Source organism: Apodemus sylvaticus, chromosome X (assembly GCF_947179515.1).
Source record: "Apodemus sylvaticus chromosome X, mApoSyl1.1, whole genome shotgun sequence".
NCBI lineage: Eukaryota > Metazoa > Chordata > Mammalia > Rodentia > Muridae > Apodemus > Apodemus sylvaticus.
Genome location: NC_067495.1, coordinates 105417343 through 105438244, shown reverse-complemented (window position 1 = coordinate 105438244; position 20902 = coordinate 105417343). Strand labels below are relative to the sequence as shown.

The window sequence follows — 20902 nt, the reverse complement described above, 5'->3', positions numbered from 1 at the left end:
CAGGCATATTACACCAACAGTATGAAAGGATGGCAGGCATGGAATAAAATGGCTTCAGCTATGCTGGGGGGAAGGGGAGGCATACAGATCTCACTAGGTAGCAGGAGGACAAGAGGAGATGGAGGGAAGAGTGTCCAAAGAACATAATACATATGTATGTGAATATATTAAAGAATAGATTCATTTTTTAAAAAATCTCATTTCTGGGCATAATGGCCCACAACTGTAACCCCAGCACAGGGAGTGGGGGGGGGGGGGAAATTGAGAAGGAGGGTGGGTTCAAGGCCATCCTGAGTTATGTATCAAGATGGTCTCTCTCAAAACAACCTATGACTAGCTGGGGAACATGTTCACCAGTTGTTTCATGGGGTCCAGGCAGAGATGCACTAGCAGCTTATTAGGCCATTGCAACCCCATTGTCACAACCACTCATGAAGTTTCAAATAATGAAATAGGCTATCATCGGGCATCACTGTTAGACTGCAAAGATGTTGTGGACAATAAATGGACTGTGAGTTCAAGCCGGAAAGCTCTCTGCCCCTGATGTTTTGCATCTGGGTCCAGGCACTTGAGTTGAAATCCATAAAGTATTGAAAGCAATCCCGACAGGCTTCAGAATGAACAGTTCATTCTAACTGCCCAGGAACCTCAAATAGAAAAGGTTTGCTGAGTGTTGAGGCATAGAAAATCAACCCTCCCTAGACTACTGCACACATGTGGTAAGTTAAAGAGTAGAGTCTTAGCTCATAAGACACTGAACACCATAGTTTTAAACATTCTAGTTTTGTTTCTTTTTAATGAACTGAAATAAAAAATGGAAAACTGGCATGGGCTGCCAGACTGGTAAACTCAGCACTTGAGAGACTGAGCCAGGAAGGTTTCTCTAAATATAAAACCAGCCGGGACTATGTATTATGTTCCCTGCCAGCCAGTCTGAGCTACAGCAACTCCATCACACACACACACACACACACACACACAGAGAGAGAGAGAGAGAGAGAGAGAGAGAGAGACAGAGAGACAGAGAGACAGAGAGACAGAGAGACAGAGAGACAGAGAGAGACAGAGAGGAAAGTTAAAATTATAATATCTTTAAAATGTATGTTTTAAATTACATTTTTACCGTGTATGAAGCAATGTATACATTTTGGTAAGCTCTACAAATGTGCATGTTTAACATTTGACCCACGTAATTGTGAGGAGTAGCAATAGTTAAGACACAAACCCCCAGTTCTACCTAGCGAAAAAGGCATCCTAAGTGAGACTGGCATGCCTTGAGATGACAGAGAAAATGAGTATTCTTCCTTTTGTTTAGGGTGTATGTATCGTGGTCATTTTTGTTGCTTTTCCATCGAGGGGAAACAGAGCTGGTCCTATGTTCGAATAAAGGAAGCAATAGATAATTAGTGTATAGGATGCCAACATATTCTTCTGATGAGTTGTCCCTAGGGCCAAAGATTTATGGGAACAGCCTTTCTCTTTAAGGGTTATTATTAGCGCTGCACTCCCTGGGTTTGTGTTGTTTTGCCTCCTCTGCATTATCTTAGAACGTTGTCCAATTTGTTAAGCAAGATGGCTGCTGGCAAGAGATCTGAGGGAATGCATAAGACTGTCAAGAACACGTTAGAAATTGGCCCCAGAGTTTAAAAGAATAATAACCATGAGCTTGCATTTGTTGAGAAATATGAAATTGAACAGATACGTTCTTTCCACCGAGCTCCATGCGCTTACACTCTGAAGAAGTCATCAACCTCAGAGGGTGTGTTCTACGGCTCGAGCATGGATCCACACAGCAGGAGGAGCCAAAGCATAGAAACTCTGTCCTGCTCTGCAGGAGACCATGATCCCAAAGACAAAGCAGGGCACACACATGGACTAGAACATACCATTGAAGTTATGTTGCTGCGTCCACATGAAAGTCCTAAATGTTTTGGGAAAAGTTGGAAGGGGAAGGACCCCTGTGTTGGGGGGGGGGGTGATTCTCAAAAGTCATCATCCATATGTTTCAAAGTTATAGTGGAGTCTGAGAAGGTAAGGCAGAAAGAAGGCATTGGCATCAGCAGCAGACACTTGAAGTAAACAAAACAAGACACAAGCAATGTATGATTAGTGTACCATATAAGGGGAAAGTCCTGCGCTGATCAGAAAAAAAAAAAAAAAAAAAAAACCCTGAGGCATCATTTATTAGGAAAGGTTTAAATAAACATGTTGACAAAAGCTCATGTATAATCCTGCAATTCAATTTATAGCAAGTTGGGAATGAAACCAGCATCCATATGCCAGATTCTATCACTCACATTGTTCGCCCAATCAGTATACAAATCCTTTTTAATCAACCAGTGGCTCATACCATGTACTCTACTATTGGCTGGTGTTTAGGGTTGAATCCTAACCAGCCTAACGATCCCAACAACCCCAACAATTTTCCTGGCACATGCTACTTGCTCATTACATGAACTGAAAATGACTAGGTGGACAGATATGACTTGATTTATAATAAATAGATGAGGGGAGGGGGAAGCTAGTACAAAGAGTATTTGCAACGACTTCTATGCTCCGTCCCAACTTCTTTGGCAATTCTTAATGTAAATTTGTCAGAGCCCCAGGGGAATGGAATGATAGTGACAGGAGGGGCTCCTGTGATCCTTTTTCAAAATGCTTATAAGTGAGCAAGCTGAAATTTGGAACGTCAGAAAGCCTCCAAAAACTCAAGAGATGTTGACTGTGCCTTATAGCTCGGCCCATTGAATGTTTGCATACTTTGCCAAAAGCAAATCCATTTCTCCCCAGACCTGTAGCAAATTACTTTTTACAGTCTCTATTTAATTTTGGGATTATCATATAATTACATCATTTCTCCCTTCCCTTCCCCCTCCAACCCCACTGATATAATCCTCCTTGCTCTTTTGTTGTTGTTGTTCAAATTCGCAGCCTCTTTTACTTTTCATTAAGCAAATTGCTTTTTAAAGGACACAGATGCTTATGTTTTCAAACAAGTACAAAGACCCAGGACACTGAGAGCTCTGAATCAGGAGTTTGAGGCCAGCCTGGGGTACAAAGAAACATTTTTGTTTTAAACAGACTTTTAAAAAGTAAATAATTTTTTTTAAAAAGGTAAATGCATAAAATAAAATACATACAAAGAAAAAGGAAAATAAAGCTGAACTCAAATACAAAGAAACAGAAAACAGATGATGTCCAGATACCACAGTGTCTAGGCAAAGTATATGAGAAACTAGCTGAATCCCCACATCTCCACGGGAGCCATAGCTCAAACAGGTGAACACACTATTAAAGCTCTCTATGGCCAGGTGGTGGTGGCACACGCCTGTAATCCCAGCACTTCGGAGACAGAGGCAGGTGGATTTCTGAGTTCGAGGCCAGCCTGGTCTACAGAGTGAGTTCCAGGACAGCCAGGGCTACACAGAGAAACCCTGTCTCAAAAAAAAAAAAAAAAAAAAAAAAAGACATATAAAGCTCTCTCTGTCTCTCTCCCTGTCTCTCTGTCTGTCCCTGTGTGTTTCTCTCCCTCCTACCTCTCTCCCTCCCTTCTTTCCCCCCCTCCTACCCTAGCCTTCAAGGACACTTGTTTGGGTGTTGTTTTGTTTTTCATTTTTCATTAGCTTAGAAGCAGTCAGGCTTTATCAGCTTCTCATCCCACAGCCTGCCTTGAGCCCTCCAGGACCTTCCCTTCTACTTTGTGTCGGGTGTGACTTCTAGATTTTTTTTTGGCCTGCTTTCACAGATTCCTATCTCATTCTACACTCTATATCTCGCTCTTATAGCCCCTTATGTATGCACAGAAAACATGATAAGTTAGGATCCACATATGAGAGACAGCATGGATTTTTTTAAATCTCTCAGACTTGGTCACCTCATTTTTAAGATCATACTCTGATATGAAGGTTTGTGCTTAGTCTTACTGCATCATGTTCTGCCACCGTTCTTTGATACCTCCAACAGGCCTTCTCTTTTCTGAAAGAAAATGGAGAAGCAGTGGTTCTGGGTGAGTGGGAAGGTAGGGGCTGCCAGGAGAGACTGGAGGGGGGAAGCTGTGGTTGGGTTGTACTGTCTGAGAAAATAAATAAGTAAACAAATAATAGAATTTTAAAAATTGCACCCTGAGATCCATCCATTTTTCACCAAATGACTATAGTTTATTTTTTTACAGATGAAAGGCTCTCATTCACTACTGATGAATCTAGAGAAACAAAACCATGTATTTCCTTTATATTTTGAGGTTGATATCTAAGCTTTACAATTAAACAGAACTTAGTATGGGGTATAAATGACAGACTAAGGTAGACTGGCATTTACAATAATACTCAATTCCTCATTTAAGTACTTCTCTTTTTTATAGTATAATGTATTTTAATAGCAAACTTACAGGAACAGCACAGAAGACAGACAACATTAAGAACATGTACTTGCATGTAGGACAACTCAGAAAAGTATAGTAGCCTGGCGGTGGTGGCGCACGCCTCTAATCCCAGCACTTGGGAGGCAGAGGCAGGAGGATTTCTGAGTTCGAGGCCAGTCTGGTCTACAGAGTGAGTTCCAGGACAGCCAGGGCTACACAGAGAAACCCTGTCTCGAAAAAAACAAATCCAAAAACAAAAAACAAAAAACAAAAAAAAAAAAAAAAAGAAAAGTATAGTGAATGGATGGAATCTACTGTATGGTAAAAATGTTACAAACACCATTTAGTTGCCATCAATAAGATTTACTTATTTTTTTTTAAATCCAAATGCTGGCATTGTCCAGAAAATTTTAACAGGTTTATTTATAATTGTTATAAAGTTGAACTATCGAAATGTGTTCACTGAAACATTTTGCCTGCATTAATGCTTTCCATCTTGCATTTATATTAAATATTTACACACAAATGAACATGGAGAAACTGCCAATACCTGATTCTGTCCCCCATCTTTCCACTCACAATCATATACTTAGGTACCTTTGACCCCATGGAAAAAATATCTAACATTCAGAACTACTGATAACAAGAAAAAGAGGCAAAAAATTGAGAATGAAAGAGCCCCTCATAGTGGACTCTTTTTTTTGTTTTGTTTTGGTTTGGTTTGGTTTGGTTTGTTTTTCGAGACAGGGTTTCTCTGTGTAGCCCTGGCTGTCCTGGAACTCACTCTGTAGACCAGGCTGGCCTCGAACTCAGAAATCCGCCTGCCTCTGCCTCCCAGAGTGCTGGGATTACAGGCGTGCGCCACTACTGCCCGGCTCATAGTGGACTCTTAAGCACTTTCTCCGCATATGTGGTTTGCTAGCTGGATATCTTTCGGCATAATTGTTACAGGTTTGGCATGGATAGCACACAGATTGGTATCTTCAAAAAGGCCAACCAGATAGGCCTCACTTGCCTCCTGCAAAGCACTAATAGCTGCACTCTGGAAGTGCAGATCTGTTTTGAAGTCCTGAGCACTTTCTCACACCAGGCCCTGAAAGCGGAGCTTGTGATCAGAAGTTTAGTGGACTTCTTTTTTTTTTTTTTATTCGATATATTTTTTATTAGTGGACTTCTTTTTTTTTTTTTTTTTATAAACCAAATAGATTATATTATTTTATTTGGTATATAGTAAGGGGCTAGAGACACTGTTCAAAAGTTAAGAACATTCATTTCTCTTCCAGAGGACCCAAATTCATTTCCTAGTACCCACATGGCAGCTCACAACCAGCAATAATGCCAGTCTTAGGGGAATCCAATACCCTTTTCTGCATTCTTTAGGTACTACACATGTTGTTTGGACATACAGACATGCATTCAGGCAATACTCATACACATAAAATAAAAATCTCAAAAACATATAAAACTGATATAATCGGTTTAAATTTTCTTTTACAATTCCATACCAAGTATTTTAACATGTATTCAGTTTATCATCTTCTGTTTTTAACCTGAAGTAAAAATTCCAAATAACTTCCAGAATTAGAAGATTTCAATCTTTTACTTGCCAAATCCAGTCTTCCAGTGGCCATGCCCTTCCTACACCTCTGGGCTAATTCTATATATTAGTGGACTTCTGATAGCGTCTGATTTCACTGAGTGCCACAGTACCAGGTCTGTAACGATGAGCTTTCTTCACCCCTCCAGCAGAGGGCGCACTCTTGCGAGCGTCTTTTGTAGCCAGTTGTTTCCTGGGTGCTTTACCGTGGGTAAATCTGAGGTGCAGTCTGCTTTGTAGGAGCCATGGTGTGAGCACCTCCTTACTTACCCCGCTTCTCCTTCAGCTGGAGCGAGATAATCAAGAGGCAGCACTGGCGGGGCTGCTGAGATGGCTCAGCGGTTAAGAGCACTGACTGTTCTTCCAAAGGTATTGAGTTCAATTCCCAGCAACCACACGGTGGCTCACAACCATCCGTAATGAGATCTGGTCTGTCTGAAGATAACTACAGTGTACTCACATATAATAAATCTTAAAAAAAAAAAAAAAAGAGGCAGCACTGGCGTATTTCTAATGATATCAGAATACCAGAGTTATTTGTTATGCATAGCTAAATACATGCTTAAAATTAAATAGTTAAACTCTTTCTGAAGGGAAGACATTTCCATTCCCCTTCTCCTTGAATTCTCATTTACATTACAAATAGACACAATAAAAACAAAAAACAAAACAAAACAAAACAAGGCCAGGTGGTTGTGGCACATGCCTGTAATCCCAGCACTTGGGAGGCAGAGGCAGGCAGATTTCTGAGTTTGAGGACAGCCTGATCTACAGAGTGAGTTCCAGGATAGCCAGGGCTATACAGAGAAACCGTGTCTCAAAAAAAAAAACAAATCCCCCCCCCAAAAAAAACAAATGGCCACAATATTTATTATATTTAGAGGCTGTTGTTTTTTATTACCTTGCCATTTGTTATAACTATAAAATACAATTTAATTTTTTAAAGATTTATTTATTGTACGTATATTCATACACTGTAGCTGTCTTCAGACACACCAGAAGAGGGCGTCAGATCCCATTACAGATGGTTGTGAGTCACCATGTGGTTGCTGGGAATTGAACTAACAAGAGTAGTTAGTGCTCTTAACTGCTGAGCCATTTCTCCAGCCCCCTTTAAAATTTAATTTTTACTCCTCATAATGATAAGGTAATGTTAAAACTAATCTTCTTATTTTAGCTATCATTCACCTAGTTTAAAATAGTTCAAAAAACACAAATATTATATAAATTTTGATAGTCATTACACATAACAATTGCATTTTTTTGCAAATACATTTCTTAAACATATATGTAGTACTTTTATCCCAACTAGTTATTATATTCATGGATAAAGACTAAATAATATTCAAGAAGAGTCAGCATCAATTATATTTTCATTTTAATAAAGTAAATGCTAAGATGTAGTTTTTATATCCGTAAGATAGTTTTATAATGCTACTGTCAATTCATTCAGAGTTTTGTGTCAAATTGCATGTAAGAAATTTTTCATAAAATACCATTTTTAAAAGTCTGTCATCTGACAACATGACTGGGTAGGCAAACATTAACCAAGGTAAAGAATCAGAAAGAAAGCATGTGGGTTTCATTACTATTGCTCTGTAGTACAGCTTGAAATCTGAGATGGTGATACTTCTGGAAGTTCTTTTATTGTTCAGGATTATTTTAGCTCTCCTGGGTTTTTTCATTTTTCCATATGAAGTTGGATATTGTATTGTTCTTCCAAGGTTTGTAAGAAATGTGGTATAGAAATTTGGATGGGGACTGTGTTGAATCTGTAGGTTGCTTTTGGTAAGATGACCATTTTCACTATGTTAATCCTACCGATCCACGAGCATGGGAGTTCTTTCCATCTTCTGATTGGGAAGAGTGAAGGGAGAGGGAACTGTGGTCTGGATGTAATATGTGAGATAAAAAGAAGGTAGACAAATACATGGGAATTAGAAAGCATCTGATTTAGCCAAAGGGTTCATGGGACTGGGGAGGATGACAGTGAGCTTAATCTACAACACCCATGTAAAAGTCACCATAGCATGTGTGTTTCTCGGGGACAGGAAGATAAGAAAGGGGATCTCTGGGGCTACTGCTGACCAGCCAACATAGCCAGGGCCCAGTGAGTTAGTCCCAATAAACGGGGTGATTGTGGTAGACACCAAACATCAACCTCTACTCTCCATCTGGATGCACAAATGGCCATGTGAAATACACACACACACACAGAGAGGGGGGAGGGGATTTGTTATCTAGGAGAAATTATAGTCACTTGGTTTCTTGCTTTGTGAAAATGATCCTATAGTTAGCAGTGTCAGAGATGAAACCCTTCACTACAACCTCTTCCTTATGTATTTTTTTTTTTGATCAGGAACTGGATCTAAGGAACCACTTTGGGGATTACAGTATGATAACTACAAGTAATAATACTCTACTGGACGTTTGGTCACTGAGAGTCTATCTTCAATGTTCTCTTAGATTTATAAAGTGAGAGATGTGTTAATTAGATTAAGTCACTCATTTAAGTGTCCACATTTACATATATCACATATGCTTTACCCCGTAAAATGTGCCATGTTTATTTGTCAATTATACCTTTCAAAAGCTGGGTAATAAAAAAGAATTTGCAAGTTTTGGATATGAACATACTGGCTTTGCCTTCTCTCACTCTGATAAAACAGCCACAATGCTAGGAGCTGCCCTGGAGCATGTGACAGAGAACTGGGAGACGTGTCCACTCAATAGCCAACAAGAAACCAATCCTTCCGTTAAGTACACTAGGAGATGCTAAATCCTGCCAGCAACTCTGGCACTGAGGAAGATGAAGTAGGACAGCTGTCACTTCCCACCACAGAAGTCAAGGTGTTGCCTGAATGCTCTTGAAGGCTCTAGCAGAAAATTCATGTTCATGTCTCCTTTTCAATCTGTAGAACCTTCCTTCTTTGGTTAACACCACCCTTCCTCCTTTAAGGGCAAGAGCAGCTGTCCGAGTCTGCCTGTCTTAGCACTTTGGTACCCATTTCCTTTCATTAAAAAGCAATCTTGGCGCTCCTAGATAATCTGAGAATGAAATCTCTATGTCAAGAATCATCTAAGTAGCAGCCTTAATTTCTTTCTTTCTTTCCTTCTTTCCTTTCTTTCTTTCTTTCTTTCTTTCTTTCTTTCTTTCTTTCTTTCTTTCTTTCTTTCTTTCTTTCTTTCTTTCTTTCTTTCTTTCTTTATTGGTTTTTGTGAGACAGGGTTTCTCTGTGTAGCCCTGGCTGTCTTGGAACTCACTCTGTAGACCAGGGTGACCTCAAACTCAGAAATCCGCCTGCTTCTGCCTCACAATTGCTGGGATTAAAGGCATGCGCCACCACTGCCTGGTGCAGCCTTAATTTCATAGGGAACCTTAATTTCCCCTTTTACCTATGTGATAGCATAGTCACAGTTTCCAAAGATTAGACTGGGGCATCTTAAATGTTCTCCCCACAATTTTGACGATGTAATGGATGTGCTAATGAATTCAGTTACATCATTTCACAATGCACATACACATCAAAAATCATGTTGTACTCCAGAAAAACATAGAACCTCTATTTGCTAAGTTAACATTTTACAAGCTGATTTTAAGATGGACAAGGGGGTAATTGCCTTTAATCTCAGGACCAGGAGACAGAAGCAGAAAGATCTCTGTGAATTCAAGGCTAGCCTGGTTTACAGAGAGTTCTAGGGCAGCCAGGGCTACTTAGTGAGCCCCATCCCTAACAGACAGACAGACAGACAGACAAGACAGACAAAGAAAAAAGCTGATTTTAAAGAATCCATTACTCCATATACCAGACAAACCACGTTTTTGTTTGTTTGGTTTGGTTTCAATAAGCATGCTGGAGTGCAGGGTCTGTAGAAGCTAAGTATGGAACTCCTGCTGAGCTCTACCCCAACCCCCGAAACACGAACTTTTATCTAAAATTATTTTACACTAAAAGTTAATGGGTATGAATCATCAATCACAAATGATCACAGCCCTTGAAGTAAAACTTCACACATCCATGGAGAGGCCCAAAATTATTTTTCCAAGATTTCAAAGTTGCAAATATCATGACATCTTGTTCAAAAAACTGTAGAGCCTATACTGTTACCATAATACAGCTGAGGCGTTTGCCATTGGCAATTAGGAACTTAGAGCCATACTCCTTGTCAGAGTCCCCTTCTGATCACAAGCATGGCCTTTACATTCATTGCAGTTGACCATCATAGCCTTTTTCGTTTGTTTTAAACTCAAAGTCACGTTGTGGTTTTGTTGTTGAGAGCACAGACTGAACAAACAGCCCATGGTATATATGAAAAAATGACATCCTGGAGGCCGCTGGTGGGTGGGATAGGTTTGGGATCCCTGCCCATATCTGTTCCAGGTACTTCCTTTGATCTGTCCAGCAACTTCTTGGAAAGTAGCAATTTATGGAGGATGTTTTTTAAAACATTTATCTATTTATTTTGGGGTAGGGTGTGTGTGTGTGTGTGTGTGTGTGTGTATGCATGTGTGTGTGTGTGTGTATGTGTGTGTGTGTGTCCTGCGTATATGTACACAACTGCACACATAAACACATTCTACAACATGCATGTCTGAGGACAGTTTGTGGTAGTCATTTCTTTCCTTCCACCATCTGACTCCTAGGACAGGAACTCAGGTTGTCAAGCTTGGGAGCAAGCCCCTTTATCCAGTGAGCTAGCTCACTAACCCCTCTGTACAGAGACTTACTTTATGTGACCTCGTTCTGAGCTCATTCATGGAGGAAAGCAGTTCGTAGGATGCCTGTTTCTTAGAGTGGCTCTGAGTGACTAAATGAAGCCAATTGGCAAGGGGCTGACTGAAAATACGAAGAAAAATTTGACGAATGAAATGTCACTGAGGGATCTGAAAATGTCAAGCATTCCCACAGGTATAGAAGGCCATGAACATGTATCCAAGCCAATAAAGGTGGGCAAAGGATTTGAACATAAAAGATTTACAGCCGGGCAGTGGTGGCGCACGCCTGTAATCCCAGCACTTGGGAGGATTTCTGAGTTCGAGGCCAGCCTGGTCTACAGAGTGAGTTCTAGAACAGCCAGGGCTACCAAAAAAAAAAAAAAAAAAAAAAAAAAAAAGATTTACAAGTGACCAATATGCATATCAGCAGATAATTCAAAATCATTATCCATTTAGGAAATGCCATTACAAACCATAGTAAGATACTGCTACAAACTCCACCAAGCACTGAAGAGGATATGAAAACTAAAGGCAGTTTATTATAAAGTTACACACAAATTACCATCAGGACTTAGTAATATTCTTAGTGAAGCTAGAGAAATGAAACCTATGTTTACACAGAAGCTCATACATGCTCACAGCAGCTTTATTCATTGTTAAATGCTGAAAACAACTCAATTTTTTCCCAAGGGGTAAATTATTAAACAATCATACACCCAACTAAAGGAAAACTTACCAGCAGTAAGACTGAATGCACCGAGCAATACAGAACCATAGGCAAATCTCACATGTGTCATGCTTAGTGAAATAGGCCCATATCAAAAACTTGCTGACTGTATGTCTCTATTTATATGGCATATTAGTAAAGACAAACTATAGGAGCAGAGAGGAGAGAGACAATTGGCAGAGACTACACGCTGGAGAGTTTGATGATGAAGGGGCAACACGAGAGAACTTTGGAGGACAGAACCATATGAAGCTCAAGAAGAAGGAAGACCAAAGTGTGGATACTTTGATCCTTATTGGAAGGTGGATCAAAATATCCATGGCTCATAGGCAACCAATAGACTGAGCACAGGGTCCACAATGGAGCAGCTAGAGAAAGGACCCAAGGAGCTGAAGGGGTTTGCAGCCCCATAGGAGGAACAACAATATGAACCAACCAGCACCCGCAGAGCTCCCAGGGAGTAAACCACCAACCAAAGAGTACACATGGAGAGACCTATGGCTCCAAATGCATATGTAGCATAGGATGGCCTTGTGGGACATCAAAGGAAGGAGAGGTCCTTGGTCCTGAGAAGGCTCAATGTCCCAGAATAGGGGAATGCAAGTCTGGAAATTGGGGGGGGGGCATAAAGAAGGGGGGTGGGATAGGGGGTTTTCAGAGGGGCAATGAGGAAAGGGGATACCATTTGAAATGTAAATAAAGCAAATATCTAATAAAAAAAGGAAGTTCTAGAAATGTATAATAATGTCTCCATACCTTGTGATGGTAATTCACAGGTATATATGTGTCAAACACTTATAATATGTAAATTTTAGTTTCTGTAAATTATACATCAAAAATGTGTCTTGAAAAAACGCTTTGAGGTGGGTATTGCATACCTTTAATCCCAGCACTTGGAAGGCAGAGGCAGACGAATCTCTGAGTTCAAAACCAGCCTGGTCTAGAAAGAGAGTTCCAGGAGAGCCAGAGCTACACTGACAGACCCTGCCTTGAAAAAAATATCAGAAGAAAAAAGCCATTGGTGGTGGTGCATACCCTATATCCCAACACTTTGGAGGCAGAGGCAGGTCGACCTCTGAGTTCAAGGTCAACCTGTTTGGTTTACAGAGTGAGTTTCAGGACAGCCAGGGCTATACAGAGAAACCCAGTCTCAGAAAAAAAACCACTTTGAATGTCAACAGTCTCACTAGGACAATCAAATAATAGGTGACAGTCACATTGAGGCTGGTGGTAAAATGCAGTGCTTGGGAATTTTGTTTGAGAAAAGACAACATACAGATAACTTGGTGCCCTAAAGAAATTATAGAAAGACCTTTGGTTGGAGATGAAAACATGCTCGTTTTCTGTTTGCTGATGGCTTTAGATGGTGAATAATAAAAATATACAGTTCTCTCATGACCCCCCCCCCCCGCAAAATACAAATGATACAACTTTAACCCCATCTCTGCCTCTTAAAAATAACAATGGTTTACAATGTAGTGTATTATCTGCCTAGAAAATGTAAATATGTAATTTTTCAGTTAATTAAATGACATCTTTGCATGCAAATTATTGTAATTTTTGCACTCAAGAGCTTAAACAAATGTATATATTCATATCTATTCTACAGACAAAGTGGGATCTATAAAGTTATATTGTATGCCATTTTGTTGTGTTATTTATTTAAATAGCCATCTACTATTGACTGTGTTGTTTAAAGTTGTTTGTATAACTATGCCCTACTATAGTCCAATGTATAAGTTTTCTGCAATCCCCTTCCTCATGCCTCCCTTCATCCCCTCCTCTTCTTCATTTTTTTAAATTTTTTTCTTTCAGTTCTGGTAACTGGACCCAGGGATTTGTACTAACACACTAACTAAGCATGCACGCTACTACCGAGTCACGTTGCTATCACTTTTTCTTTGATTTGAAGGTAGGATCTTACTATACAGCTCAGGCCAGTCTCAAACTCAGGACACTCCTGCCTCAACTTCCTGAGTAGCTGGGTTTAGAAGCATGCAGCACTGAACCCAATAAGGTTTATTCCTCAAAGTTAATTGCCAGATCGATGAACTTGCATTTATAGGGTTATGGGATTTGAGTTTATATAACTACTGCCAGGTTGTCTTCTATAGAAACAACTACCAAGGTTAAAATAAGACATAAGTGTATTTACCAGTTTCCTGTCTCTCAAACCTTGCACTTGTGTCTTTCATAGGATCATGCTGATATTGAGTGGAAGTTTGCAAGAACAAAGCTCTGGATGAGTTACTTTGATGAAGGTGGCACCTTGCCACCTCCTTTCAACATTATCCCCAGCCCCAAATCATTTCTCTATCTTGGCAACTGGTTTAACAACACCTTCTGTCCCAAAAGAGACCCTGATGGAAGACGAAGGAGGCACAACTTGAGAAGTTTCACAGTAAGACCAGTGTGTGTGTGTGTGTGTGTGTGTGTGTTTCTTTTTATACAAAACTGTTTTCCTATTTCCCTTCTTCATGAAGGTTCCTACCTTAAATATGCTCCCGTTATTTGTCAGTCAGGAACTATGTATCATTCACCAGTTCTAATATTTACCAGATCACTGAGATAGGTGAATGGGTAGGGTGCTGGCCAACTGAAATAACCTCTCTGTCCATTTTGAATTACAGGAACGTCATGCTGACAGCCTGATACAAAATCAACATTATCAGGTACCGCTTAACCACTGGGGCTAAACATAATAGTTCTTGGGTCAGTTCTGTGGAGTAGAAGGAAACTCTACTCTAGCTATGTCTGGACTTACCTTCTGTAGGGGCACTTAATTCATCAGGATGAAAGCATCTGCTCTATAACCCTGTTCATAGCCCTTTATATCAACCTCATCTGGATCTGGGCCATCCATACCTTAGAAGGCTATCTGCCTTGAGATTAAGCAGTGGCTATATAGTTGTGCAATCAATGAGTACCTATTGTACACCAGACACTAAAATACTCATTAGAGAAATCACTATGGACCACAAGACAAAATCTTTGTACCTCTTAGAAGCTTATTACCAGAGATGGAAACATTACATCATTAAAATTATCAAAATGAAGTGAAGTGTAAAATTTGCTGTGAACAAAATATACATACAGCAATGGGAATACATAATAAATAAGGAATACAGAACAAGAAAAGTTATTACTTATGGCAGTGAAGGGCTTTCTAAATTATAAACATGACTTTAATCAAAGGAGCAGATATGTGCTTCTTACAGGAACAGCCAGAAGACAGCCAAGCATAAAAATATGAGAGACATTTATTGAAAATTATCTTTGAAAAAAAATCACAAATAAGAAAACTATATCTAATCTTCTGAATCAAAGGAAATGCAGAGGACGATGGGATGTAGCTCAGTTGGCAGAGTGCTTTCCTACCTTCCAGACCCGTGGGTTTGATCCCCAACACCGCATAAACTGAGTGAAGGAGAGGGCAGAGGATCAGAAGTTCAACTATGGAAAGGTTAAAGGCCAACTTGAGACATTGTCTCAAGAAACCGAGGTAGAAAAATGTTGTACAAGATTTAAAGGAACTATATTCCACAAATGGCCTCCATAATTTTGTACCTTTTAGTAACAATAAGAAACACAAAGTATGTTTCATATCCTCAACTCTAATAACTAAAAAAAAAAAAAAACGATGAAGGGCTGGAGAGATGGCTCAGCAGTTAAGAGCACTGACTGCTCTTCCAAAGGTCCTGAGTTCAAATCCCAGCACCCACATGATGGCTCACAACCATCTGTAATGGGATCAGATGCCCTCTTCTGGTGTGTCTGAAGACAGCTACAATGTACTTACATATAATAAATAAATCTTTTAAAAAAATGATCGCCTAGGTACGATCCAACAGCTTTTTTTTCTGCTTCAAACTTCACAACAAAATGAAAAAACAAACAAACAAAAAACATTCCCTGGGCATCTCAGCGACTTTGCAGAGTTCACCAAGTAGTGGAAGTGCGAACTACAGCATCGCTCACTATTAATAGAGGCTTTGGAATCAGCCTTAAGTAGAATAAAATCTAATGTTTGCATTTACCAGCAGTGCGACCTTGAAGGAGCCAGTTAACACCACTGAGCCTCAGCCCCTTCATCTGCAAGCCAGGAATAATAGGAACAGTTAAATTATATGGTTGGGAAAATTCAGTGTAAGTGGCACCTGGCATACTGCCTGACATACTGCAGTAAGTGGTATGTAGCTATCATCAACACCAGCCTTGCAATCACATGTGTTCCAGTCCCTCTAAGGCTAAGGGGCCTTTCCTATAAAGGTGAAGTGTTCATTCTATGAAAAATATCCTGATTATAAAATTGCTAGCTCACTTAGTGACTCTCCAGTTCATGAAGAGAAAAATATCTTACTTCACTAAAAGTACCAACATTTAATCCAGCCCCCGAGGAATGGATTCTGAATGAGCATTCAGGGACTCTTGTATTCTCATGATACATACATACACGTACTCACACAGAAACACACACACACACACACACACACTGAATATATACTTACCATATATTTGAGTGAAAATTCTTCCTTTGGGGTAAATTTAACAGCACTGGCATACTCTGCCACCAAAATTCAGAGATGTGATGACTTTTTAACCCAATGACTTCCTATTCGAAAGATGACCTAGATGAGTTTTCTAAGCAACTTCCTTACTAACCTGATAGCCTGAAAGGAAAACTGAATACCTCTTCATGGTTCTTCAATTCCAGGAAGTTATCAGAAATTTAGTCAAGAGATACGTGGCTGCAATGATAAGAAACTCGAAAACAAATGAGGGGCTAACAGAAGAAAATTTTAAGGTAATTTAATCATGAAGTGAGTAAATCTCTTAATATCTGTCTATCACCTCCCCACACACACTCTGCAAGTATTTTCCTGTCTACAGAGCTGCATTCAAGCCCTAATGTCTCATTTCTTGGTATAATTTAACCTTCATAGAGCCTGAGAATTCTAATTATAGAATTTCATTTTCCTATCCAACTATTTAAAACATTTTTTTGTTTTAGTTGGACAGTAGTGGTGTACACCTTTAATCCCAGCACTCAGGAGGCAGAGACAGACAGATTTCTGAGTTCAAAGCCAGCCTGATCTACGGAGTGACTTCCAGGTCAGAGCTATACAGAGAACCTGTCTCAAAAAATAAAAGGCCTTTAGAATTATTCTTTTTAATTGAAGTTTTGAAAGATCTTAGTTTAGTTTCTGTACATGGGTGTTTTGCCTGGATACGTATTGCCTGTGGGTGTCAGGGCCCCCTGGCAGTGGAGTTACAGATGGTTGCAAGCCACTGTGTGGGTAGTGAGAGCTGAACCCCGTTCCTCTTGAACACAGCTCTCCTAACCACTGTGCCATTGCTCCATCCCTGCAAGCCTCAGTCAGTCATCCAGTAGGTGGACAGATGGGTTTTTTTTTTCATTTTCTTTAAAAAAAAAAAAAAAACCAAAGCTTGTAATTGAAATAAAATTATATTTTCTTTTTCCTCATATCTTTACCATACCAACTCACAAGTTGATAGCTCTTTTCTTTTTGATTTTTATTGTGCGCATGTGCATTCATGTGTATGTATGTGCAAAAGTATGTAAATACAACTGTTTTGAGTCTGTTTTTGCTGTTTGTGTATACATAGTTTCAGAGCTGACCACTCTGCACTGGACAACCAGTGGAGGGGGGGGGGGGGGGGGGAGGCTTACCCCAAGAGTGGTTAAAATGCTTTCCCCCAGTAGCCACTGCTGCCTGTGGTTCTCTGTCTTGGATTGACAGGCTTTTATGAATGTCCATCACCATCAGTTTTCCAAACAAAATGAAGCCTTCCTACACATCCTTTCTTTTGATATTCACAGTGTGAGCCTGACCTGCTGAACTGATACAGCAAGAATGCATGGGAAGGGGTAGGTAGGTAGGGAGGTCAGCAGACAGGAATTGCCTGGAGACCTAAGGGCTTTCTCTTCAAGATGGGAGAGTAAGGACCAAAATATGTATCATGAAATTTCAATTCTTAAGAAACTGCCATTAAATAGCAGAATTTTCCTAACACTGGTATCAAGCTAAAAGAGTGATTCTCATGAAGGGACAGTTATGTCCTCGGGACACCTTTGGGTGTCTGGATATGTTTTAAGTTGTCATACTGGCATCTAGTGGGTACAGAGAGGGTAGATACTAGCCATCCCACAATTAACAAGATAGCTTTAAAACACAAAGAACCATCCTGCCTGATATACAGAACCTAGAATAAGAAAGCCATTCCAGGGCCTGGAGAGATGGCTCAGGGGTTAAGAGCACCGACTGCTCTTCCGAAGGTCCTGACTTCAAATCCCAGCAACCACATTGTGACTCAAACCATCCATAATGAGATCTGATGCCCTCTTCTGGTGTGTCTAAACGCAGCTTCAGTGTACTTACTTACATATAATAAAGAAATCTTTAAAAAAGAAAGAAAGCTATCCTGAGATGTATGATTCATAAACAGACACACAATATCGCACCCCTGTAAGGCACAGTGGGATTCAATACCTGTTAAAGATCACATGATGTCCCAATCACTTGGCTAAGTTAGTACTGTGTGCCAGTTCAGGAGAATAGGGAGCAACTGGGGGTGAAGGGAGTTGGGAGAAAGAAAAACAGGGAGAGAGACAGAGAGACAGAGAGAGAGAGAAGGGGGGAGACACAGAAATTCTCTACTACTACATAGTATGGCATTTATAGTATGTCCTAAAACAGTGACATTACTAAGATGTTTTAAGCAGGAGAATGACATGATTAGCTTTAAGCTTTGGAAAGATGGTTTGTAAAGGAACAAGTTAGTGTGGTACCCAAGCAACTGGATAGAAGGCAATTCACATGCATTTGTATTGACTGCTCCCTCTACTCCCTGCCCCAACCAAAGCAGCAGCCTCAGCGCCTGATACTTCACTTCTTCAGTTTCCTTCCTGGACCCTAAAGGCCTTTGCTTCTTCAGTTATCCTTTAACTTAGAGACACTCATAAGAGCAAGTACTCTAAGAGCTTCTCAGTTACCCCCCTTTTTTTGGTTGGTTTTTTTCGTTTTGTTTTTTTTGTTGTTGATGATGATGTTGTTTTGTTTTGTTTTTTCAAGACAGGGTTTCTCTGTGTAGCCCTGGCTCTCCTGGGAGACTCACTCTGTAGACCAGGCTGGCCTCAAACTTACAAATCCACCTGCCTCTGCCTCCCAAGTGCTGGGATTAAAGGTGTGCGCCATCACCGCCCGACAGTCACCACTTTCTTTTGAAATTTTCGTGTACATGGGTGCTTTGCCTCTGTGTACATTTGCCTACATGTAGGTATATGTACCACCTGTGTGTCTGGTGTAGGTAGAGGCTAAAGCAGGATGTCAGGTCCCCTGGAACTAGAGTTACAGTTGTGAGATGCCACATGGGTGCTGGGGGTTGAACCCAGGTCATCTGGGTGATCAGTCAGTGAGTGCTCTTAACCATTCAGCCATTTCTCAAGCCCAGTTACCGCTTTATTAGGTGTTAGTTCATATTCTTCAGAGGTTCAGAAATCAACCTTACCACTGTGTAATTTTTTCAATTGTGACAGAATAGTTTTTCAGGTGCCTTAAGGTTTATTACTAGGTACAACTTGGTCTATGCAAAATACTGAGTGTCTTCTTTAAAGACCACTTTTCTGATAAAACCTGTCTCCTCTGTCTTGCTAGGAATTAAAGCAGGACATCTCCAGCTTTCGATATGAAGTCCTTGACCTCTTGGGAAACAGAAAACATCCGAGAAGAAGCTTCTCCACTAGCAGCGCTGAATTCTCTCAAAGGGATGATACCAATGATGGCAGTGGTGGGGCTCGGGCCAAATCTAAGAGTGTCTCTTTCAATTTAGGCTGCAAGAAAAAGGCCTGCCATGGAGCACCTCTGATCAGAACCATGCCAAGAGCTAGTGGCGCGCAAGGAAAGCCAAAAGCTGAGTCGTCTAGCAAACGGTCCTTCATGGGTCCCTCTTTCAAGAAACTGGGTCTCTTCTTCTCCAAGTTTAATGGTCAGACATCTGAACCTCCTCCGGAGCCAATGTACACCATCTCTGATGGCATTGCACAGCAGCATTACATGTGGCAGGACATCAGATATTCTCAGATGGAGAAAGGGAAAGCAGAGGCCTGTTCTCAAAGTGAGATGAACCTCAGTGAGGTAGAGTTAGGTGAAATCCGGGGTGCTGCTGCTCGGAGCAGTGAATGCCCCCTAGCCTGTTCCAGCTCTCTTCACTGTGCGTCCGGCATCTGCTCCTCAAATTCGAAACTTTTAGACTCGTCAGAGGACGTATTTGAAACTTGGGGAGAAGCTTGTGACTTGCTCATGCACAAATGGGGTGATGGACAGGAAGAACAAGTTACAACTCGGCTCTAAGTCAAATCCCCATCATCTGTTCTGGAATTCAAGAGAATGATTGTAATTTCCTTGTTCTCAGAGGTGACCCCCAAATATGGTTCCCTCCCTGTGCCCCCTTCTAAGGCGTGAAAGTCCTATTACTTTCAGTCTTTTCTAGCCACATTCTTCATGTTTTGTTTCACTGTTATTTGCCTTTTTCTTCTATAAATACTAAATCCATCTCAAAAGGAACTGAAGGGGTACTGCCCCGAATGAGCAGCAGTGCGGGCAGGGGCTTAAGCCCTTTGCTGGGTTTGCTTCATTCACCCTTGCCTCTGTGAAGCTCCAGGTGCCACTTTGCTACCATAGCTGCCGCATAGATTCCTGACATGCCTCAGGATCTCACTCCCATCTCCCCACAGAGCTGAGGGATATGGTCAGCAGTCCCTACCAGCTATCGGATAAGGCAAAATCAACCTGCCTGCCTTCATTGCTCTTCAGTGCTACACGCTGCCCATGCTGGCTCGATGACCAGCAAGCATTAAAGGGAGACTAGACTCCAAAGAATTGTCAGCTTGTGGTTTCTAGGTAGAACTTGCCTTTCTGTTCTGTTTTTAAACTCTACAACTTCTACTTGTGGGGACTGTTGTTTTGTTTCGTAAATGTGTGTTAGTTTCTTACGTGTGGCAATGAGATCTCTACTGTACAGTGTGTGTGTGCCACATCTAATAAGTTAGCTAATTTCCTTTCCTGTGTTTGTACATTTCAGTTAACTTACCATACCCTAAAATTTGAGAGTATCAAAATTAGTATTTAGGATGTGTACTTTTTTCAAAAAAAAAAAAAAAACCTTTTACTGTACTTTAATCAATAGTTACTACATCTCATACATTGGCAAGAAAAATAATTAGCTGCTATATTTATAGGGTCCTATCTACTGTGGATAGTTTTAATCATCATTGATATAAAAGCATTTCTAAGATTAAAGACTGGATTTGAAATATTTTTTATGAGAAAAACATTTTATTGAGGTGTTGAAATTTGGGAGGAAAATGCACCTCAATTTAATTAATTGCTTTCTGGAAAGAAAACCCAACAGATACAAATGTAGGTTCAGATAACCTAATTCAGGTTGCAGCTGAAGTATCTACTAGGGGACAGTGGAAAC

The 20902-nt window shown here is 40.5% G+C and overlaps 1 protein-coding gene across 1 annotated transcript in view; it reads left to right on the top strand.

Annotated features, from left to right (window-relative positions):
- The window catches only part of Trpc5 (transient receptor potential cation channel subfamily C member 5), a 148403-nt gene extending 128630 nt beyond the window's left edge, over positions 1-19773 (top strand). The window contains exons 7-10 of the mRNA XM_052170833.1: positions 13599-13802; positions 14032-14073; positions 16116-16205; positions 19078-19773. Of these exons, the coding sequence (XP_052026793.1) occupies positions 13599-13802; positions 14032-14073; positions 16116-16205; positions 19078-19773 (1032 nt within the window). The remainder of the gene's footprint in view (positions 1-13598; positions 13803-14031; positions 14074-16115; positions 16206-19077) is intronic.
- The last annotated feature ends 1129 nt before the right edge of the window (positions 19774-20902 follow it).